General features: G+C 66.7%; 1 protein-coding gene across 1 annotated transcript; it reads right to left on the bottom strand.

Annotated features, from left to right (window-relative positions):
• Positions 1 to 387: 387 nt before the first annotated feature.
• On the bottom strand, positions 388 to 17,359 carry CACNA1F (calcium voltage-gated channel subunit alpha1 F). Its single transcript, XM_075134764.1, has 48 exons — positions 17,332 to 17,359; positions 16,811 to 17,054; positions 16,539 to 16,644; positions 15,598 to 15,737; positions 15,367 to 15,509; positions 15,125 to 15,277; positions 14,166 to 14,362; positions 13,811 to 13,914; positions 13,566 to 13,726; positions 13,405 to 13,488; positions 13,210 to 13,297; positions 12,481 to 12,507; positions 12,081 to 12,241; positions 11,777 to 12,002; positions 10,966 to 11,173; positions 10,099 to 10,219; positions 9,772 to 9,853; positions 9,587 to 9,641; positions 9,421 to 9,472; positions 9,194 to 9,326; positions 8,574 to 8,703; positions 8,261 to 8,320; positions 8,004 to 8,110; positions 7,465 to 7,552; positions 7,052 to 7,159; positions 6,866 to 6,918; positions 5,739 to 5,885; positions 5,455 to 5,656; positions 5,198 to 5,356; positions 4,989 to 5,099; positions 4,796 to 4,879; positions 4,596 to 4,616; positions 4,381 to 4,509; positions 4,237 to 4,302; positions 4,051 to 4,142; positions 3,495 to 3,654; positions 3,165 to 3,292; positions 2,976 to 3,072; positions 2,794 to 2,896; positions 2,594 to 2,704; positions 2,381 to 2,511; positions 2,181 to 2,294; positions 1,956 to 2,092; positions 1,732 to 1,869; positions 1,490 to 1,650; positions 1,298 to 1,410; positions 950 to 1,216; positions 388 to 858 (listed from the first exon to the last, which is right to left on the bottom strand). Exons 1-48 carry the CDS (start codon positions 17,357 to 17,359, stop codon positions 604 to 606), a joined length of 5,985 nt encoding a protein of 1,994 aa, XP_074990865.1. The 3' UTR covers positions 388 to 603.
• Positions 17,360 to 18,406: the final 1,047 nt, after the last annotated feature.

Raw genomic sequence — 18,406 nt, 5'->3', positions numbered from 1 at the left:
AAAATTCCTTTTTTTGGAGAAAAAAAACATTTTGAGGTAAACCTCTCCTTTCTTCTTTGAGGAAAACCCCTCCTCTTTTTTGAAGTAAGTACCTCCCTTTTTTTTGAGGTAAAATGCTCCCTTTAGAAAAACTCTCTCTTTTTTGAGGAAAACCTCTCATTTTTTTGAGGAAAATCCCTCCCTTTTTTTGGAGGAGAAATCCTCTTTTGGAGAAAAAAAAAAAACTTTTTGAGGTAAACCCCTCCTTTCCCTTTTGAGGTAAATCCCTCCCTTTTTTTTGGAGGAGAAACCCTCCTTTTTTTTGCAGAAAAAAAAAAGCTTTTTGAGGTAAACCCCTCCTTTCTTTTTTGAGGAAAACCCCTCCTCTTTTTGAGGTAAGTACCTCCCTTTTTTTTTTGAGGTAAAACGCTCCCTTTATTTTAAGGAAAAACTCTCCCTTCTTTTTTGAGGAAAACCCCTCTTTGTTTGGAGGAAAAACCTCTTTTTTTTGAGGAAAACCCCTCCTTTTTTCGAGGAACCCCCCTTTCCTGAGGTAAACCCGCCCCAGCGACCCCTCGGAACCGCCTCCCTCCGGCACCGGGGCTGTACTGCGGAGGCCGGGCCCTAGAGCCCGCCGACACAGGCCATCTCGTCGGCCAGCTCCTCCTCGGCCGGCGGCCGCAGCGGTTCCTCGTCGCTGTAGACGACGCCGGCGGCGGGGGCGGCGGGGGGCGTGGGCCGGCGGCGGGTGAGCAGGTCGGTGGCGGCGCTTTCCATCTCGTCCATCGTCATGTCGCAGGCGTCGGCGATCTCCCGCTTGGCCACGGCCACGAATTTGGGATCGCGGGCGAACAGCCCCAGCCCCTCCGAGATGAGCACCTGCGGGGCGGGCGGCAGCTGGCACCGGCTCGGCGGCTGGAGGCAGCCCCGACCCGCTGTGCGTCCCCCCCGCCGCTCCCCGTGCACTCACGGCTTCCACCAGGCTGTCGGCGGAGCCGCGGGCCAGCGTGTCCCGAGGGCCGCAGGGCCGCAGGCGGAGGGGGCCGGGGGGCCCGCGGTCCCCCACGAACCAGCGGGAGAGCGGGGGGAGGCTCCCGCCGCCGCCTCCTCCCCGCCCCGCCGGCGGCGCCCCCTCCACCAGGATGAGGGGCGCGTAGAGGACGTGGCCGCGGGTGGGGGCCGTGGCCCAGGCGTGCGAGGAGCCCCCCAGGCGCCACGTCTCGGAGCTGCCGTAGCCCTGCGGGGGAGAAGGATGTCAGTGGGGGGGGGGGGGGGGGTGCGACACGCGTGTCCCGCCCTGTGTCACGCGTGGCGGTACCTGGAGCCGTGCGGGGCCGGGCGGGCCCGAGGGGTTGTAGGTGCCCGGGATGGGCTCGTCCTCGCAGCTGCCCTGGCGCCGCAGGCACTGGATGGTGAAGGAGGGCTTCCGGCCTGGGGAAGGGCCGGCTCAGCGCCGCCGGGCCCGGCCTCGCCGAGACCCCGCCCCGCGCCCCGCCCGCCCCGCCCCTACCTGCGGGGGTGGGGGGCAGGAGCCGGCGCCGCTTGAGCTGCTGCCCTTCCAGGGCCCCGTTGTGGAGGGCGAAGTGCCGGGGGGGCGGCGGCAGCGACCCCCCCCGCGGCCCCTCTCCCGCCCAGCGCGGGGGCTGGGGGGCGGGCACGGTCCCCAGCGGCCTGGGGAGGGGGACAGAAGGCATTGGGGGGGGTTGACAGGACCCCCCCCAGGGGTTGCAGGGGACACGGGTGTCGCGGTACCTGTCCCCGCCCCAGCGGTGGCGGGGGGCCGAGCCCTCCGGGTCCTCTTCGTGGCTGCCGTCCCCCGGCTCCCCCCCCGGCTCCTCCCTGTCCTCGGGGGGCGGTGGCTCTTCCTGCGCCCCCCCCTCCGAGCGCCGCCTGCACACAGAGCCGTGGGGACCCCTGTTGCCCCCCCTCCCCAGGGACCCCCATCGCCCGGGTGCCCCCAGCCCCCCCCGCCGTACCTGCTGCCGAGGCGATGGGTGACGATGTGGGGAAGGGGCGCGGGGTCCTCCCCCTCGGCGGCGACCGGGCTGGTGGCCGGGGGGGGCTCCCCCAGCAGGGGGGGGCTGGGGGCGGAGCCGTACAAGGTCTCGGGGGCCTGTGGGAAAAGGGGCGGGGCTTCGCTGATGGGCGGGGCCTCGAAACCAGGGTGTGGTCGCTGGGCGTGGCCGCGGGGCGGGGCTTACGGCATAAGTCAGCTGCTCCTCCTCGGTGGCGGCAGGGCCGTCCTCGCCCTCCAGGTCGCAGCTCAGCGCCCGCCGCATCTCGGGGCCCAGCGCCTGCAGCGTCTGCAGCCCGGCCTGGGGAGGGGGCGGCAGCGGGGGTGGTGGGGTCACCGCGGCGACCCCCACCCCTCCCCACGGCCCCACCCCCGGGGGGTGCCCACCTGTAGCGCACACTCGTTACTGGGGCCGGCGTTGGGGCCCAGCATCCCCCGCTCCTTCCGCCGTCGGAACTTGCGGAAATAGTCCTGGATCAGGAAGGTGGCGTAGAACTTGCCCACGGTGACCTCCTCCTCTGGGGGGGCAGGGGGGCACGGCAGGGTCAGGGGGGCCCCAGGGGTAACCACCCCCCCCCCCCAAGGGGTCTGGGGGGGCACCCTCGCTCACCCTCGGGGGGGGGATGACCTCGTCCAGCAGCTTGGGCTTCGTCCTCTTCCAGATCTTCTTGACCACGGCGCGCAGCTCCTTGTTGGCCACGTCCAGGTTCCCTGGGGGGGGGACACACACGCACGACACGATGACAGCCGGGAATTGGGGGGTGCCCCCGCCCTGACTGCCCCCCCCCCCAGTTCCCAACCTTCCGTCTTGATCTTGAGGGAGGTGCGGACCAGGGCGAAGAGGGTGGCGTTGAAGGTCACGGTCCCGTCCGAGTTGAGGGGCATGTTCATGGCCACCAGCCGCTGCGGGGGGGTGTGTGTGGGGGGGTGAACCCCGGCGTGCGGGCGCCCCCCCACCCCGCCCCCGCGGACCCCGGCTGACCTTGCAGGCGACGCGGTGCGGGCAGAGCTTCCCGAAGCCCAGGGGGGGCTGGATGCGGCGCAGCAGCGTCACCACGTCCAGGTGCTTGATGCGGCCCCTGTGGGGTCGGGGGGTCATGGGAGGGGGTGTCCCGATGGCTGTGTCCCCCCCCAGCTGGGGGGTCTGGGGGGCGGCGTGACGGGGACAGACCTGGCGGCGGGGTCGTACTCGGACCAGACGCGCTTGAACTCGTCCAGGTGGTGGGGGCCCAGGATGGACCAGTCGCGCGTCAGGTAGTCAAAGTTGTCCATGATCACCGCCACAAAGAGGTTGATGATCTGGGGGAGGGGCGGTGCGCCGTTGTGGGGGGTCAGGAGCCCCCTCAAGGGCTGTTGCTGTGGGGCAGGGGGCTGTTGCCGAGGGGTGTTTTGGGGGCCCAGCAGGGAGGCAGGCTGTGGCGCCGCGGGGCAGCACCGCCGTGGGGCAGCACCGCCGTGGGGCAGTACCGCCGTGGGGCAGCAGCAGCGCCGCGGGGCTCACCAGGAAGGCGCAGAGCATGAAGAAGCTGATGAAGTAGACGATGGCGAAGTTGCTGCCGCAGGTGAACTCCTCGCCCGGCTCCGCGTCCGACTCGGGGTCGCAGCGCTTGCCCGGCAGGCTGGCCAGCATGATCTCCTGCCAGGCCTCCCCCGTGGCGCACCTGCGCCCCACACAGCCAGCGCCGCCCTATAGGGCCCCTCCGGACCCTATAGGGCCCCTGCAGAACCCCCCCAACCCCTGGTGTCGTCTCCTGCCAGGCCTCCCCTATAGATGCGGTACAGATGGCCTATGGAGCCACGGTTCCTATAGGAACCCCACGGACGCCATAGGGGCTCTGTGGGGAGGCCACAGACCACACAGGGACCCTATAGGAATTCTATAGGAACCATATAGTGACCCACAGACGCCAAGGGGGTGCTGTAGGAACGCCACAGGGACCCAGTAGAGACCCTGACGGGACCCTCCAGATCCCACAGGGAGCCCGCGGGGACCCCAGCGGCCCCCACCCGGATCCTATAGGAAGCCCAGATGCCATAGGGGCCCCCCCCGACCCCACCTGAAGAGCAGCAGCACGGCCTGGGGGAAGGTCTGGAAGTTGTTGTTGCGGTTGATCTGGGTCCCGTCCTGCAGCGCCACCTTCCCGAAGGTCTGGGGGGGGGCACGGGGGGGGGCTGGGGGCTTGCAGGACCCCCCCTCGCACGCCCCTCGCGCCGGGGGGGGAGGGTGGGCGCGGCTGTCGCACCTGCATGCCGATGACGGCGTAGATGAAGAAGATCATGGCGATGAGGAGGGCGACGTAGGGCAGGGCCTGGGGGGGGGCAGAGCGAGGGGGTGAGGGGGGGGTCCCCACTCGTGTGTCCCCCCCCCCCACCCCGCGGCGTCCCACCTGGAAGGACTTGACGAAGGTCCAGAGCAGGGTGCGGATGCCCTCGCCCTTGGACAGCAGCTTCACCAGCCGCATCACCCGGAAAAGCCGGAAGAAGGTGATGGAGATGCGGGAGCTGTCCTCCGAGCTCTGGGGGGAGGGGGGCATGGCGAGGGGGTGAGGGGGACCCCAAAACTCCTGCACGCCCCCCCCCACCCCGGAGGACACCCCCGTACCTCACCAACGTGACCCCCGTTCTGTCGCACGCAGGCGTGAGGAACCACAGATGGAGATGGATGGAGACAGAGAGATGTAGGCGAGGACCACGGACACGGCGGCAGGGGGGGACCCAGGTATCCAGGAGCCCCCCCCATCACCCCGAGACCTCCCCGGATCCAGGGGACCCCCCCTGGGAAAAAAACCCGGGGTGACTCACGTTGACCTCGGTGACGGCGATGTCCACCACGCTGCCCACCACGATGAGGGCGTCAAAAGTGTTCCAGGCGTCGCAGAAGTAGTGCTGGGGGAGGGGGGGTGGGGTGGTGAGGGCCCCCCGTCCTCGTGCGACACCCCCCCTCGTGCGACACCCCCCCCTCGTGCGACACGACACCCCCGTGGCGCGAGCCTACCCGGGGTTTGAAGGCGATGATCTTGAGCACCATCTCGACGGTGAAGAGCCCCGTGAACACCATGTTGAGCAGGTCCATCACGTAGTTGAAGGGCTTGGACTGCTCGTAGTGCTTCGGCGGGGGGGAGAGGGGGGGTCCTCACCTGCCCCCCCAGACCCCGCAGGGTCCCCTAACTGCCCGCCCCCCATGGGGTCCCTTCTCCCCCCCACCTGGACGGCCAGGGCGATGGTGTTGAGGAGGATGAGGACGAACATGATGTACTCGAAGGCGGTGGAGTTGACCATGGCCCAGACGCGGTACTGGCTGCGGTTCTTGGGGATGTAGCGCCGCAGCGGCTGCGCCTTCAGGGCGTACTCCACGCACTGCCGCTGCGGGGAAGGGGGGGGACACGACACACAGCCGGCTGCCACGGGGGACACCACCGCGCGCGGGGTGACGAGGCGACGCCGCGGCGTCCCCGGGGCACCTGGTTCTTGTCCAGCTCGCAGTTGCGGTACTCGTTCTCCCCCTGCGCCCGGAAGGTGATGATGACGAAGCCGACGAAGATGTTCATCATGAAGAAGGCGATGACGATGATGTAGATGATGAAGAAGATGGAGATCTCCACCCGGTAGTTGTAGATGGGACCCTGGTCCTCGGCGTTGGCGTCGATGGCCTTGTACAGCAGCCTGGGGGGGGTGGGACGGGGACAGTCCGCGAGGTGCCACCCAACGCGGGTGTCACCGTCCCCCCCCGCCCCGGGTGACTCACGCGGGCCAGCCCTCGAAGGTGGAGACGGTGAAGAGCGCCATCATCCCCGCCAGCACGTTGTCGAAGTTGAAGTCGCTGTTGTGCCACAGGCGCTCCCGCACCGAGGGGTGGGCGACGTCCCCGTCCTTGTACACCAGGAAGGTGCCCCTGCGCGGGGGCGGGGCAGCGGGTAGGGGACAGCCGGGACACCCGCGCCGAGGCGGGGGGACACCCGCACCGAGGGGGGGGGACACCGCCCCGGCACCGCGGCCGTCAGCTGGGCGGGGGACACGGACACCGCTACAGCCCCCGCTCCCACTCAGTTCACACCCTACGATTACACTGCACATACAGGTAACCTGAACGCACACTCGGCGTACACTCACGCTCGGTCTACACTCAAAATCCACACTCACACTCAGCCTACACACACTCAAGCTACACTCACACACAGCCTACACTCACATTCAATCCACACTCGCTCTTCTACACTCACCCCCGGCCCAAACTCACCCTCCACCCACACTCACACTCGATCTACAGTCACGCTACCCTCCCATTCACGTCTACACTCTCACTCAGCCTAAACTCGCGTCTACACTCACGCTCAAGCTACACTCACTCGGCCCACACTCGTCTACGCACTCTCCCACTCAGCCTACACTCATATTTACACTCACACTCAAGCTACACTCACATCTATACTCTCAATCGACACTCGCACTCACACTCAGCCTACACTCAAGCTACACTCCCACAGCCTACTCACGTCTACGCTCACTCACCTCAGTCTACACCCACGCTCAGCCTACACTGACACCTGCATTCACACTCACCCTACACTCACACTCAAGCTACACTCATGTCTACACTCATGCTCAGCCTACAGTCACGTCAACACTCACACTCAAGCTACACACACTCACAAGCTACACTCGGCCTGCACGCACACTCAAGCTACACTCACACTCAGCCCCCACTCACGCTGTACCTACAACCGACACTCGCTTCACGCTCTCGCCCGCGCTCCCGACCTGCCCCCACTCACACTCACGCTCCGCCCCCACTCACTCTCGGGGACCCCCGGGGCAGGGGGGGTGGGGGGGTTTCGGGGTGCGGGGGTCAGTTTGGGGGGGGCCGGGACCCACTTGCACTCCCCGGGCGTGTGCTTGGCCTCGTCGGTGCAGCTGTAGAACTTGCCCTGGGGAATCGGGGGGGTCAGGGGCGCCCCGGGCCCTTGGGGGGGTCCCCCAGCCCCTTGGGGGGTTCAGGGGTGCCCCGGGCCCTCGGGGGGGTCCCCCGGGCCCTCGGGGGGTTCAGGGGGACCCCCCCACCTTGAAGAGCTGCACCCCGATGCAGGCGAACATGAACTGCAGGAGGGTGGTGACGATCATGATGTTGCCGATGGTGCGGATGGCCACGAAGACGCACTGCACCACGTGCTGGGGACGGGGACACCCGGACGTCAGCGACACCCGGGCCGCCCACGTCACCCCTGCCACCAGCAGCGCCGTGGGCCGGGGACACCCCTGCTCCCAGTCCCACCACCCCAGTGGCACCAGTAACACCCCACACCACGCGCGGGGGCCTCCCAGTACAGCTTGCAGCACGCCACGGGCGCTGCTGGGCGCCCCCTGCCCCTCCCAGTGTCTCCCAGTGCCTCCCAGTACAGCTTGCAGCACGCCACGGGCGCTGCTGGGTGCCCCCTGCCCCTCCCAGTGCCTCCCAGTGCCTCCCAGTGCGGCACCTTGAGGCCCTTGGCGCGGTTGATGGCTCGCAGGGGCCGCAGGACGCGCAGGACCCGCAGGATCTTCACCACCGAGATGGCGCTGGAGCTGCCGCGGGCATCGGGGGACACCAGTGTTCCCAGTGCCTCCCAGTGCTCCCAGCACTGCTCCCAGTGGTGTTCCTTGTACCCTCCCAGTGTCCTCAGCACTCTTCCCAGTGCCCCCAGTGCCCCAGCAGTGATCCCAGTGCCCCCAGTGGCACTCCCACTGCCCTCAGCGGCGCTCTCAGTGCCTCCCACTGCCCCCAGGGGTGATCCCAGTGCCTCCCAGTGCCCCCAGCAGCGCTCCCAGTGCCTCCCAGTGTCACCAGCGGCCCTCCCAGTGCCACCAGTGGCGCTCCCAGTGCCACCAGCAGTGATCCCAGTGCCTCCCAGTGCCCTCAAAGGTGCTTGCAGTGCCCCCAGCAGTGCTCCCAGTGCCTTCCAGTGCCCCCAGCAACGATCCCAGTGCCCCCAGTGGCGCTCCCAGTGCCTCCCAGTTCCCCCCTGCCCCGGCTCACTGGATGCCGAAGGAGATGAGGGAGACGCTGACCACCAGCAGGTCGAGGAGGTTGAACCAGTTGCGGCAGAAGGAGCCTTTGTGCAGGAAGGCGCCAAAGGCCGTCATCTGGGGGAGGCCGTGAACCCCAACATCAGGGATCCCCCCCCCTCTTCCCAAGGACCCCCCCAGAAAGCCTGGGGACCCCCCTAGAAACCCTGGGGACCCCCCAAACCCCTGGGGACCCCCCCAAACCCCTGGGGACCCCCCCCGGCGTACCTTGAGCAGGATCTCCACGGTGAAGATGGAGGTGAAGGCGTAGTCGAAGTAGCCCAGGATCTGGGGGGGTGGGGAGGGGGAAACGGGGTGACCCCGACACCCCCCCAGTCCCCCCCCCCAAGGCCCCCCAACCCCCCCAAAACCCCCAGGGCCCCCCCAAAACTGCCCCATGCACCCCCCAGCTCCCCCCAGCACCCCACATTTCGGCCCCCCCACCGCCAGGCGAGGGGATCCTGTGTCCCATGTGGTTACATTAGCCCCCCCCCCCCACTACCCCCCCACCCAGTTTGTCCCAGTTTGCCCAGTATCCCACGTGGTTGCGGGGCGAGTGGGCGCGGACGGGGTCCTCGGCGGCCAGCGAGACGCTGCTGAGGATGATGAAGACGAGGATGAGGTTGGTGAAGACGTGGTGGTGGATGAGGGCGTGGCACCGCACCCGCAGCCTGCGCCGAGCACCAGTGCTCCCAGTTACTCCCAGTGCTCCCCGCTCCCCTCTGTCCCAGTTCACTGGGCACCCTCCCCCAGCGCTCCCAGGTCCCCCCTGCAGGGGATTCCCCCATTCCAGTCAGTCCCAGTTCCCTCCAGTTTCCCCTCAAGCATCCCCTCTCCCCACCGTATGCCATCCAGTGCTCCCAGTGCCCCCCGTGCCCCAGTCCCAGTGCTCCCAGTGCTCCCAGTACCCCCAGTTTGTGTCCCCAGTCCCAGACTCCCCGTGTCCCTTGCGTCCCCAATCCCAGTCCCCCCGTGTTAAGTGTCCCCAGTCCCAGCTCTCCCAGTCTGCCAGTGCCCCCAGCCCTCTAGTCCCAGTGCTACCACTATCCCCAGTTTGTGTCCCCAGTCTCCCCATGTTGCTTGTGTCCCCAGTCCCAGTGCTCCCAGTGCCCCAGTGCCCCCAGCCCCAGTCCTCCCAGTGTTCCCAGTCCCCTCTCTCACGGGTTGGTGCTGCCCAGCAGGAAGAAGGCGCTGCCCTCGGGGATCGGCGCCACCTTGTTTTTGGGGGGCTCCTCCAGGGACTCCAGCCGGGGCCCCCCCAAACTGTCCCGCTCCCCCCCGGCCTCCTCGTCACCTACAAGGGACCCAGGCGTCCTGGCACCGTCACCCCCCCCCCCCCAAACCACCCCCCCGCCACAGACCCCGGCATCCGGGCGGGCGACGCTCACCTTCCTCGCTCCCCTCTTCCTCCTCCTCCTCCTCCGGCTGCTCCCCCTCAACCTGGGGAGGAAAGGGGGGGGGGGAGGGGTGAGCGTGCGAGGGCCCTGCGCACGTGGGGGGGGGAGGGGTGAGCGTGCGAGGGCCCTGCGCACGTGGGGGGGGACAGGGACTCACCTTCACGCTCACGTCCTGGCTCCCGGCGCCGCCTTCCACCTCCCCGGCCTTGTCCCTGTTTTGGGGGGGACCCAGGTGTCTGGGTGCCCCCCCAAAGGGACCCAGGCGCCCCCCCAAAGGGACCCAGGCGCCCCCCCAAGGCGCCCGGGTGCCCCCCAAGGCGCCCGGGTGCCCCCCCAGCTCACTTTTTATCGGCCCCCGAGTTGATGTTGTCGCCGTCGGCCAGGTTGTCGACTGCGATGGCCAAGAAGACGTTGAGGAGGATGTCTGCGGGGAGGAAAAGGGTTAACCAGTGCTCCCAGTATCCTCCCAGTACGCTCCCAGTTCCCCTCTTGCTGGGTCCGCTCCTGCTCCCAGTCCCCGCCTCGTCCCCCATTTACCGCTTCTCATTCCCAACCCCGGTGTCTCTCATACCAGCTCCCCCAGTTACCCCGTGCTCCCTTCCCAGTCCCTCCCAGTTACCCTGCACCCCGCTCCCAGTCCCTCCCAGTGCTCCCAGTATGCCCACGCACAGTTCCCGCAGATGAAGAGGATGACGAAGTAGATGCAAACGAGCATCCCGGGAAAAACGGGGCCGCCGTAGGCCATGATCCCGTCGTACATCACCGCGTTCCAGTCCTCCCCCGTCAGGATCTGGGGGTGGGGGGGGGCCCCAAAAACCAGGGTCACCCCAAAAACCTCAGCGTCCCCCCCCCACCACCACCAGTACACCCCCCCAGTGCTCCCAGTATGCTGCTGCCTCCCAGTCCTCCTCTGTCAGGGCGCAGCATCGCCCTGGAGTGACTGCAGGATGGTGAGGGGATGTGTTTTTGGGGGGGGCCTCATAGGTTTTGGGGTGTCACCAAAAGTTCTGGGGTCTCCCATGGGTTTTGGGGTCCCCTAGGGGTTTCAGGGTCCCCCGTGGGCTTCAAGGTCCCCCGCAAGTTTCAGGCTCTCCCACAGGTTTCAGGGTCCCCCCGGGTTTTGGGGTCTCCCCATGGGTTTTGGGGTCCCCCACAGGCTTCAAGGTCTCCCCATGGGTTTTGGGGTTCCCCAAGGGTTTCGAGGTCCCCCATGGATTTTGAGGTCCCTCACAGGTTTCAGGGTCCACCACAGGCTTTGAGATCTCCCATGGGTTTCAAAGTCTCCAACGCGTTTTGGGGTCCCCCATGGGTTTTGGAGTCCCCCAAGGGTTTCGGGGTCTCCACACAGGTTTCGGGGTCCCCCACAGGTTTCAGGGTCCCCCATGGGCTTCAAGGTCTCCCATGGGTTTTGGGGTCCCCCAAGGGTTTCAGCATCTCCCACAGGATTTCAGGGTCCCCCTCTGGGTTTCAGAGTCTCCCCACGGGTTTCAGGGTCCCCCCACGGGTTTCGGGGTCCCCCCGCGGGTTTCGGGGTACCTGGAAGACGGTGAGCAGGGCCTGGGGGAAGGTGTCGAAGGTGCTGCGCTTGGTCTGGGTCTCGTCGAAGCTGAAGCGCCCGCCGAAGAGCTGCATGCCCAGCAGGGCGAAGATGATGATGAAGAGGAAGAGGAGGAGGAGGAGGGAGGCGATCGACTTCATGGAGTTCAGCAAGGAGCCCACCAGGTTGCTCAGCGACGCCCAGTGCCTACGGGACGCTGGGGTTACTGGGAGGACTGGGAAAGGGAACTCGAGATGCCGAGAGCCACGACGAGGGCGGGGGAGGGAGGCGGGGGGGTGGCAGCGGGGGTTGGCACCGCGTCGCCGGGGGTTGGCACCGCGTCACTGGGGGTTGGCACCGCGTCGCCGGGGGTTGGCACTGTGTTGCCGGGGGTTGTCACCGTGAGACCAGGGGTTGGCACCGCGACGCCGGGGGTTGTCACTGTGTTGCCGGGGGTCGTCACCGCGACGCCGGGGAGTTGGCACCGCGACGCCGGGGGTTGGCACCGCGACGCCGGGGAGTTGGCACCGTGTTGCTGGGGGTTGGCACCACATCACTGGGGGTTGTCACCATGTTGCCGGGGGTTGGCATTGCAACGCTGGGGGTTGGCACCGTGACGCCGGGGAGTTGTCACCGTGACACCAGGGGTTGGCACCGCGACGCCGGGGGGTGTCAGTGCGATGCCGGGGGGTGGCACCACATGGCTGGGGCTTGTCACCACGTCGCTGGGGATTGTCACCGCCATGCCAAGGGTTGGCACCGTGTTGCCGGGGGTTGTCACCGCGTTGCCGGGGGTTGGCACCGCGTCACCTGGTGACTTTGAAGACGCGGAGGAGGCGGACGCAGCGGAGGACGGAGATCCCCAGGGGTTCCATGGCCCCTCGTTCCACCAGAGCTGTTTCCAACACCCCGCCGCACACCACGAAACAATCGAAGCGGTTGAAGAAGCTGGCGTAGTAGCGGGCGGGGCCCAGGGCGTACAGCTTCAACACCATCTCGGCAGCGAACAGCGACAGCAGCACCTTGTTGGCGTACGCTTTGGGGGGGGAAATGTTTGAGAACAACACCCCAAAAAAACATCTGGGGGTGTCGGGGTGTTGTGGGAGGGTTGTACCTTGCGTTTGGGTGAGCCAAAGGGGTTGCCCGTGGTGCTCGGAGGCGATGGTGAGGGTGTTGAGGAACACCAAGAGTAAAACCGTCCAGTAGAAGGAGACGGATTTCACCGCCGCGCGGCACCGTCGGCGCCACAGGCGGTTCAGGCGGCGCAGGCGGTGCCTGGAGGGGTGGTGAGGGGGGGTACGGGGGGTGGATTTGGGGGTACAGGGAGGTGGGAGGGGACAGGGAGGTGTTGGAGGGGACAGGCGGACAGGGGGGTGGTGGTATTTGGGGGTCAGAAGGGAGGGGTTGGGGTTACAGAGACCCCCCCAGTCAGGTGGGGGGGGATTTGGGGGGGGTCTCCGCTGTGTGCCCCCCCTTTTTTGCACACCCCGACTCCCCCTTTTCCCCTCGCTCACCAGAATTTTGTCTTTGTAATTTTGCCCCTGTGGAGGGAAAAGGCCCAGAGTTACCCCAAAATTTGGGGGGGGCATGGGAGATGACAGAGAGGGGTTCCTATGGCCATGGGGGGGGTGTGTTGGGGTACCTGGAGGGATCATAGGAGTGCTGGGGTCGGTGTTGGGGTGCTAGGGGGGGCGTAGAGGGTCTCTGGGGCTATGGGGGGGTCCCAGATACCCTTGAGGTGCTGTGGGGGTCGGTTTTGGGGTCCTGGGGGGGGCCAAAGGGGCTATGGAAGGTACTGGGGGGAGCTGGGGGGGTCGCAGGGTCAGTTTTGGGGTCCTGGGGGGCGTCCCAAGGGCTATGGGAGATATTGGGGGGAGCTGGGGGGGGTCCCAGGGTCAGTTTTGGGGTTCTGAGAGGGGTCCCAGGTGCTATGGAAGGTATTGGGGGGAGCCAGGGGGGTCCCAGGGTCAGTTTTGGGGTCCCGGGGGGGGTCCCAAGGGCTATGGGAGGTACTGGGGGGAGCCAGGGGGGGTCCCAGGGTCAGTTTTGGGGTCCTGGGGGGGGCACAGGGATCTGGGGGGGGTCTCAGCATCAGTGTTGGTGTCTCGGGGAGGGCTGTGGGGGGTCCCAAGAGCTGTGGGAGGTATTGGGGGGCCACCCAGGGGGGGCGAGGTGGGTCTTGGGGGGCTGTGTGGAGTCCCGGGGTTGTGGGGGGGTCCCGGACCCCCCGTTTCGGCGCTCACAGGCAGCGGTCGCAGGCGGTCGGCTGCGCCTCCTCCTCGCCCACCGTCTCGGTGTTCACCGACGTCGTCTCGCTGCCGGGAAGGCTGGCTGGGGTGGGGGTCAAAGGTCAGCGCCATGCAGGGGACCCCAAGCGTCCGGGGAAATGTGGGGAGGGGGCACCCCAACATCGTGGGGACCCCCGGGGGGGTGGTTACCGTGGGTGTCGGTGGAGTGACTGGCGTGACGGAGCCACTTCAGCCGCGGTTTCCGCTTCCCCATCAGGTCCTCGGCGGTCAGGCCTGGGGGCGGGTGGTCCACGGAGGTTTTGGGGTGCCGAGGATTTTGGGGGGGGGGGGGCGCCCCCACGCCCACTTACGGTGTTTCTCGTGCTCCCCCTCGTCCTCGTCGCCCTCCAGGTCCTCGGCCTGGGTGATCCAGTCCATGTAGCCCCGGAGATCTTCCTCCATCTGCTGCTTCTCCCTCAGCTTCTGGAAGTCTCCGCGGGCCTTGGCCTTCTCACGCTCCTTGGAGAACTCCCTTGGGGGGGGGGGGGGGAAACACGCGTGTGACCCCCACACACACGCTAACGACACGCTAAGGACACGCTAACGATGTCCTCACCCGCTCAGCACCCCCAGCACCAAGTTGAGGACGAAGAAGGAGCCGAAGATGACGAGGCTGACGAAGTAAATCCAGGGGAGCTCGTGACCCATCGCGTCCTGCATCTGGGGGGGGGGGCGACACACGGTTGGGGGGCAGGTTTTGGGGGTGACAGTGTTAAGGGGGGGGTTGGGGGTGAAGGGGGGGGACCCCCTTCAGCGATGCGTGAGGCGACGCTCGGGCGCCGATCGCTGGGGTCCGCCCCGGGGAGGATTTTGGTGGGGTAAGGATTTTGGGGGGGCGGGCTCGGGGAGGGGGGTACGGATTTTGGGGGGGGTCTCAGGGAGGGGGGGGTAAGGATTTTGGGGGGGCTGACCCAGTAAAGCACGTCGGTCCAGCCCTCCATGGTGATGCACTGGAAGACGGTGAGCATGGCGAAGAAGAAGTTGTCGAAGTTGGTGATGCCGCCGTTGGGCCCCTCCCAGCGGCCCCGGCACTCGGTGTTGTTCTGCAGGCAGGCGCGGCCGTGGCCCGAAAAGGCGCAAGGGGAGGGGTCGTCCTCCGACTCTAGGTCTGGGGGGGGGGGGTTTGTACCCCCAAAATGGTGGTTGGGGGGGGTTTGACACCCCTAAAGTGGTGTTTGGGGGGGGTTAGCACCCGTAAAGTGGCGTTTGGGGTGTTATGGGGGAGTGGGGGGGGGTAGAGCGAGGGAGCTGCCCCGTGCTGGGGGGGGGTAAAGGGGCTGGGGGGGCAAAATTGGGGTGCAGGGTGGGCGGTCGCATGCGGGGGGGGGGTGGGATCACTGGGGGGGGGGGGGTGGGTCATGGGGGGGGCTCAGGGGCTCTAAAGGGGGGGTTCAGGATGTTGGGGGGAGCCCAAGTAACCGGCTGGGGTGTCCCTGGGGGGTCCTGGGTGCTCTAGCAGGGGGGGCTCAGGGTGTTGGGGGGTCCCTGGGGGGTCCTGGGTGCTGGGGGGGTCTCAGAAGCCTTGGGGGGGGTCTTGGACTTTAGGGGGGGGGCAATTGCCCTTACTGGGGTGTCAGTGTGGGGGGTGGCCTGCGCTGAGAGATCTCAGTGTATGTGGGGAGACCCAGGTGCTCTTCTGGGGTGTCACTGGGGGGGTCCTGGGTGCTGGGGGGCCCTTGGGGGGGGTCTCAGGGCTTGGGAGGGGGGCAAGGGCCCTTGCTGGGGTGTCACTGGGGGGGTCCTGGTCCCTGGGTGGGGGGATCTCAGAGCACAGGGGGTGTCCCACGCGCCTGTCACTGAGGGACCCGGACTCTTCGGGGGTCCCAGACGCTTTGGGGGTCCCTGGGTGACCCCCCCCGCCCCCCCTTACCGGATCCGATGAAGAAGCAGGTCTTGTGCATGCGGCCGATGAAGAGCTCGAGGCCGATGATGGCGTAGATGATGATGACGAAGAGGACGAGGAGGGCGATGTGCAGCAGCGGCACCATGGCCTTCATGATGGAGTTGAGGACGATGTGGAGGCCTGCGGGGAAGAAGCGGGGGGGCTGGTAGAAAACTCGGGGGGCCCCCAAAACCATGCCCCCCCGCCCCCCCCCCCAAAACCAATCTCACTGGGGACGCCGGAGACGAGGCGGAGGGGCCGGAGGACGCGGAAGGCGCGCAGGGCTTTGACGTCGAAGCCCCCCGGTTTCCCGCTCATGTGGTGGGCTTCGCCCGGTTTGTGGGACACCTGCTCCAGGATGACGCTGAAGAGCCTGAGGGGGATTTTGGGGGGGGCGTGGGGGGTTACGGGGGGGGCCATTTGTACCCCTCCACCCTCCCCCCCAGAGGACGATTCCTCACCCCACGACGACGATGACGAAGTCGAGGAGGTTCCAGCCGTTGCGGATGTAGGCGCTGGGGTGCAGGACCAGCCCGTAGGCGATGATCTTCAGGAAGGTCTCCACCGTGAAGATGATGAGGAAGACGTACTCCACCTGCTCCTGGGGGGGGGGAAAGGGGGGCAGTGAGGGGACCCAGGCATTTGGGGGCGCCCCACCCCCATAACCCGCCCCCCAGGAGCTCGGTGGGGTGGGCCAGCACCTCCTTTCCCCAGGGACAAGGACATCTGGGGCCACCACCCACCCCGGTGGCCCCCCACCCTTCCCAGCGTCCCCATCTCCTGGGGGACAGGGGACAGCGGCATTTGGGACACCCCCCCAAAATGCCCCCCTCCCTTCCCAGTGTCCCCTTTTCCTGGGGGATGAGTGACATTTGGGACCCCCCAAAATGGCCCCCCCACCCCTCCCAGCATCCCCTTCTCCTGGGGGACAATGACAGTGGCATTTGGGACACCCCCCCCCTTCCCAAATGCCCCCCCCCCCCCCCTTCCCAGCATCCCCTTCTCCCGGCACCCAGGGCGGCTAAGCCGGGATTAGCGCCAGGTAAGCGGCTTAACGCAACGGCACACGCGTGTGCGAGGAGAACACGCGTGGCACACGCTTCAGGGGACCCAGGCGAGCGGGCAGCCCGCTGCCACCCCACAGACCCCCCCCAAAAAAGTGTCCGGGCACCCCCCGTCACCCCTCAGACCCCCTCCCCGAGGGCAGAACCCCTGTATTGGGGCGGGACCCCCACATTCCTGATTCCCTCCAGCGCCCAAAGCTACTTCGTTAAGCGGCGGCGTTATCCCTTAACGAGCTAAACCAGCACCTGACTGGGAGCAGTTAAGGACACCGCACCCAGTGAAAGGCGGGGGGTGTCCCCCTTTTTTTGGGGGGGGTGAGGGGACTGGGGGTCCTCACCAGGTTGTGGTTGGCGGTGTTGGAGTCGTCCTCGGGGAAGGGGATGTAGACCCCCAGGGCCACGCAGTTGGCGAAGATGGTGGCGAGGATGAGGATGTCGAAGGGCCTGGGGTTGAGGCAGGGGGGGCAGCAGGTGGGGGGCTGCCCCCCAACTTCCCCCCCCTCCATCCCCGCAGCCCCCCCCCATCTTATGACTGACCTCATCCCCACCGCCGTGACCCCCCAAAACTTGTCGTGTCCCGTCCCGTCCCCCCCCCAAAAAAAAACCTCACTTCCACTCGACGATGCTGATGGCCGCCCGGCGGATGGGGTTGTTGAGGCGGAGGCAGAAGAGGGCGCGGGGGGAGCGGTGGACCCCCCCGGAGCCCTGACTCTTGTGCTTGGTGTGGGGGGGACGCCGGTGCCGGTGACCCGGGGGGGTCCCTCCGCCCGCCGGACCCCCGTTACCTTCGCCTACCGGCCACCCCAGGGGCTGCCCCATGGCTTCGGCGAAGGACGGCAGTGCCTTGGGGGGTCCTGGGGGTGGGGCGATGGTCAAGGGGGGGCGGAAAACCTTCCTGGACCCCCTCCAAATCCTCCTGGACCCCTCCCCTCAAAGCCCTCCAGCGCCGGGACCCCCTGGACGCACAGGAACCACCCCTGAACACCCCCATCCCATAGACCAGGGACCCCCCCACACTCGCAGGCACCCCCATACTCTCGGGGACCCCCATATCCCATTGGGGACCCTGCCTTGAACCCCCACTTCTTCCCAAGGACCCCCATATCCCCTTCGAGACCCCCCCAGACTCACCCTCTCCGTTCTCCTCTGACTCCGACATGATGAGGGATGGCCGGGAGTTGTTTCCAGAGATCTACGAGTACCTGTAAGGGACCGCAGGGATTTATTTTTGGGGTGTCTGGTAGGACTGGGGTATCTTGAGGGTACCTATGGCACCTGGGGGGGTGTTCGGATGGTCTGAGGGACTTTCAAGGAGGTTTAGGGGATCTGTTGGGGTTTGGAAACATTTAGGGGATCTATAGGGGGTATTGGGGGAGGGTGGGGGTATTTGGGGGAGGTTAGGGGGATATTTAGGGGGGACTAGGGGTATTTAGGGGGGGTTTAGGGGGATCTATGGGTGCTGGGGTAGCTCCCAGGCCCTCCCCCCCGGCTCGTCCTGCCGCCCCCGGCTCGTCACTGCCGGGAGATTAAGGGCTTAACGAGGGTGCGTGCCAGAGATGGGGAGGGCAGCGCTGCCCACGTGCTGGGGCACACGCGCGTGCAAGGGAGACAGGGCGCCCGTGCGAGGGGAGCAAGGGCACAACCACGAGAGGGATGGGGGCACACGCGTGTGGATTTGGGGACAGGACCGGGACACGCACGCAGCTGGGGACACGGACGTGGTACAAGCGTGTCAGAGGGATGCGCAGCTGCCCCTTACACCCCATGGATGCCATTTTCTGCCTCAGTGGCCCCAAACAGGCACCATTTCCCCCTCAGAAGCACCATTTTCCCTCTCACCACCCCTCACATCCCACAGAGGCCATTTTTACCCCTCAACTTCTCCTCATGGCCACCATTTTCCCCCTCACAAGCACTGTTTTCCCCCTCAGCCGCCCCTCACACCCCACGGCCACCATTTCCCCCATCAGCTGCCCCTCATGGCCACCATTTCCCCCTTCACCACCCCTCATGAGCTCCATTTCCCCCTCAGCCCCCCCTCACAGATGCCATTTTCCCCCTCAGCCACCCCTCACAGCTGCCGTTTCCCCCCTCACCACTCCTCACAAGCACCATTACCCCCCTCAGCCACCCCTCAAACCCCACAGGTGCCATTTTCCCCCTCAGTTATTCCTCAAGGGTGCCATTTCCCCCCTCACCAGCACCG

The sequence above is a fragment of the Calonectris borealis genome, chromosome 34 (genome assembly GCF_964195595.1).
Source record: "Calonectris borealis chromosome 34, bCalBor7.hap1.2, whole genome shotgun sequence".
Taxonomy (NCBI): Eukaryota; Metazoa; Chordata; class Aves; order Procellariiformes; family Procellariidae; genus Calonectris; species Calonectris borealis.
This window is presented reverse-complemented; position numbering and strand designations above follow the sequence as displayed.

Coding starts and splice junctions, on each gene's coding strand:
- CACNA1F (XM_075134764.1), bottom strand. CDS start 17,359: ATGTCGGAGTCAGAGGAGAACGGAGAGG. Junction 9,642..9,771: donor AACTCGGGGGCCGATAAAAA/GTGAGCTGGGGG, acceptor CCCCCAAAACAG/GGACAAGGCCGGGGAGGTGG. Junction 4,510..4,595: donor ACGGGGGTCACGTTGGTGAG/GTACGGGGGTGT, acceptor CCCTCCCCCCAG/AGCTCGGAGGACAGCTCCCG.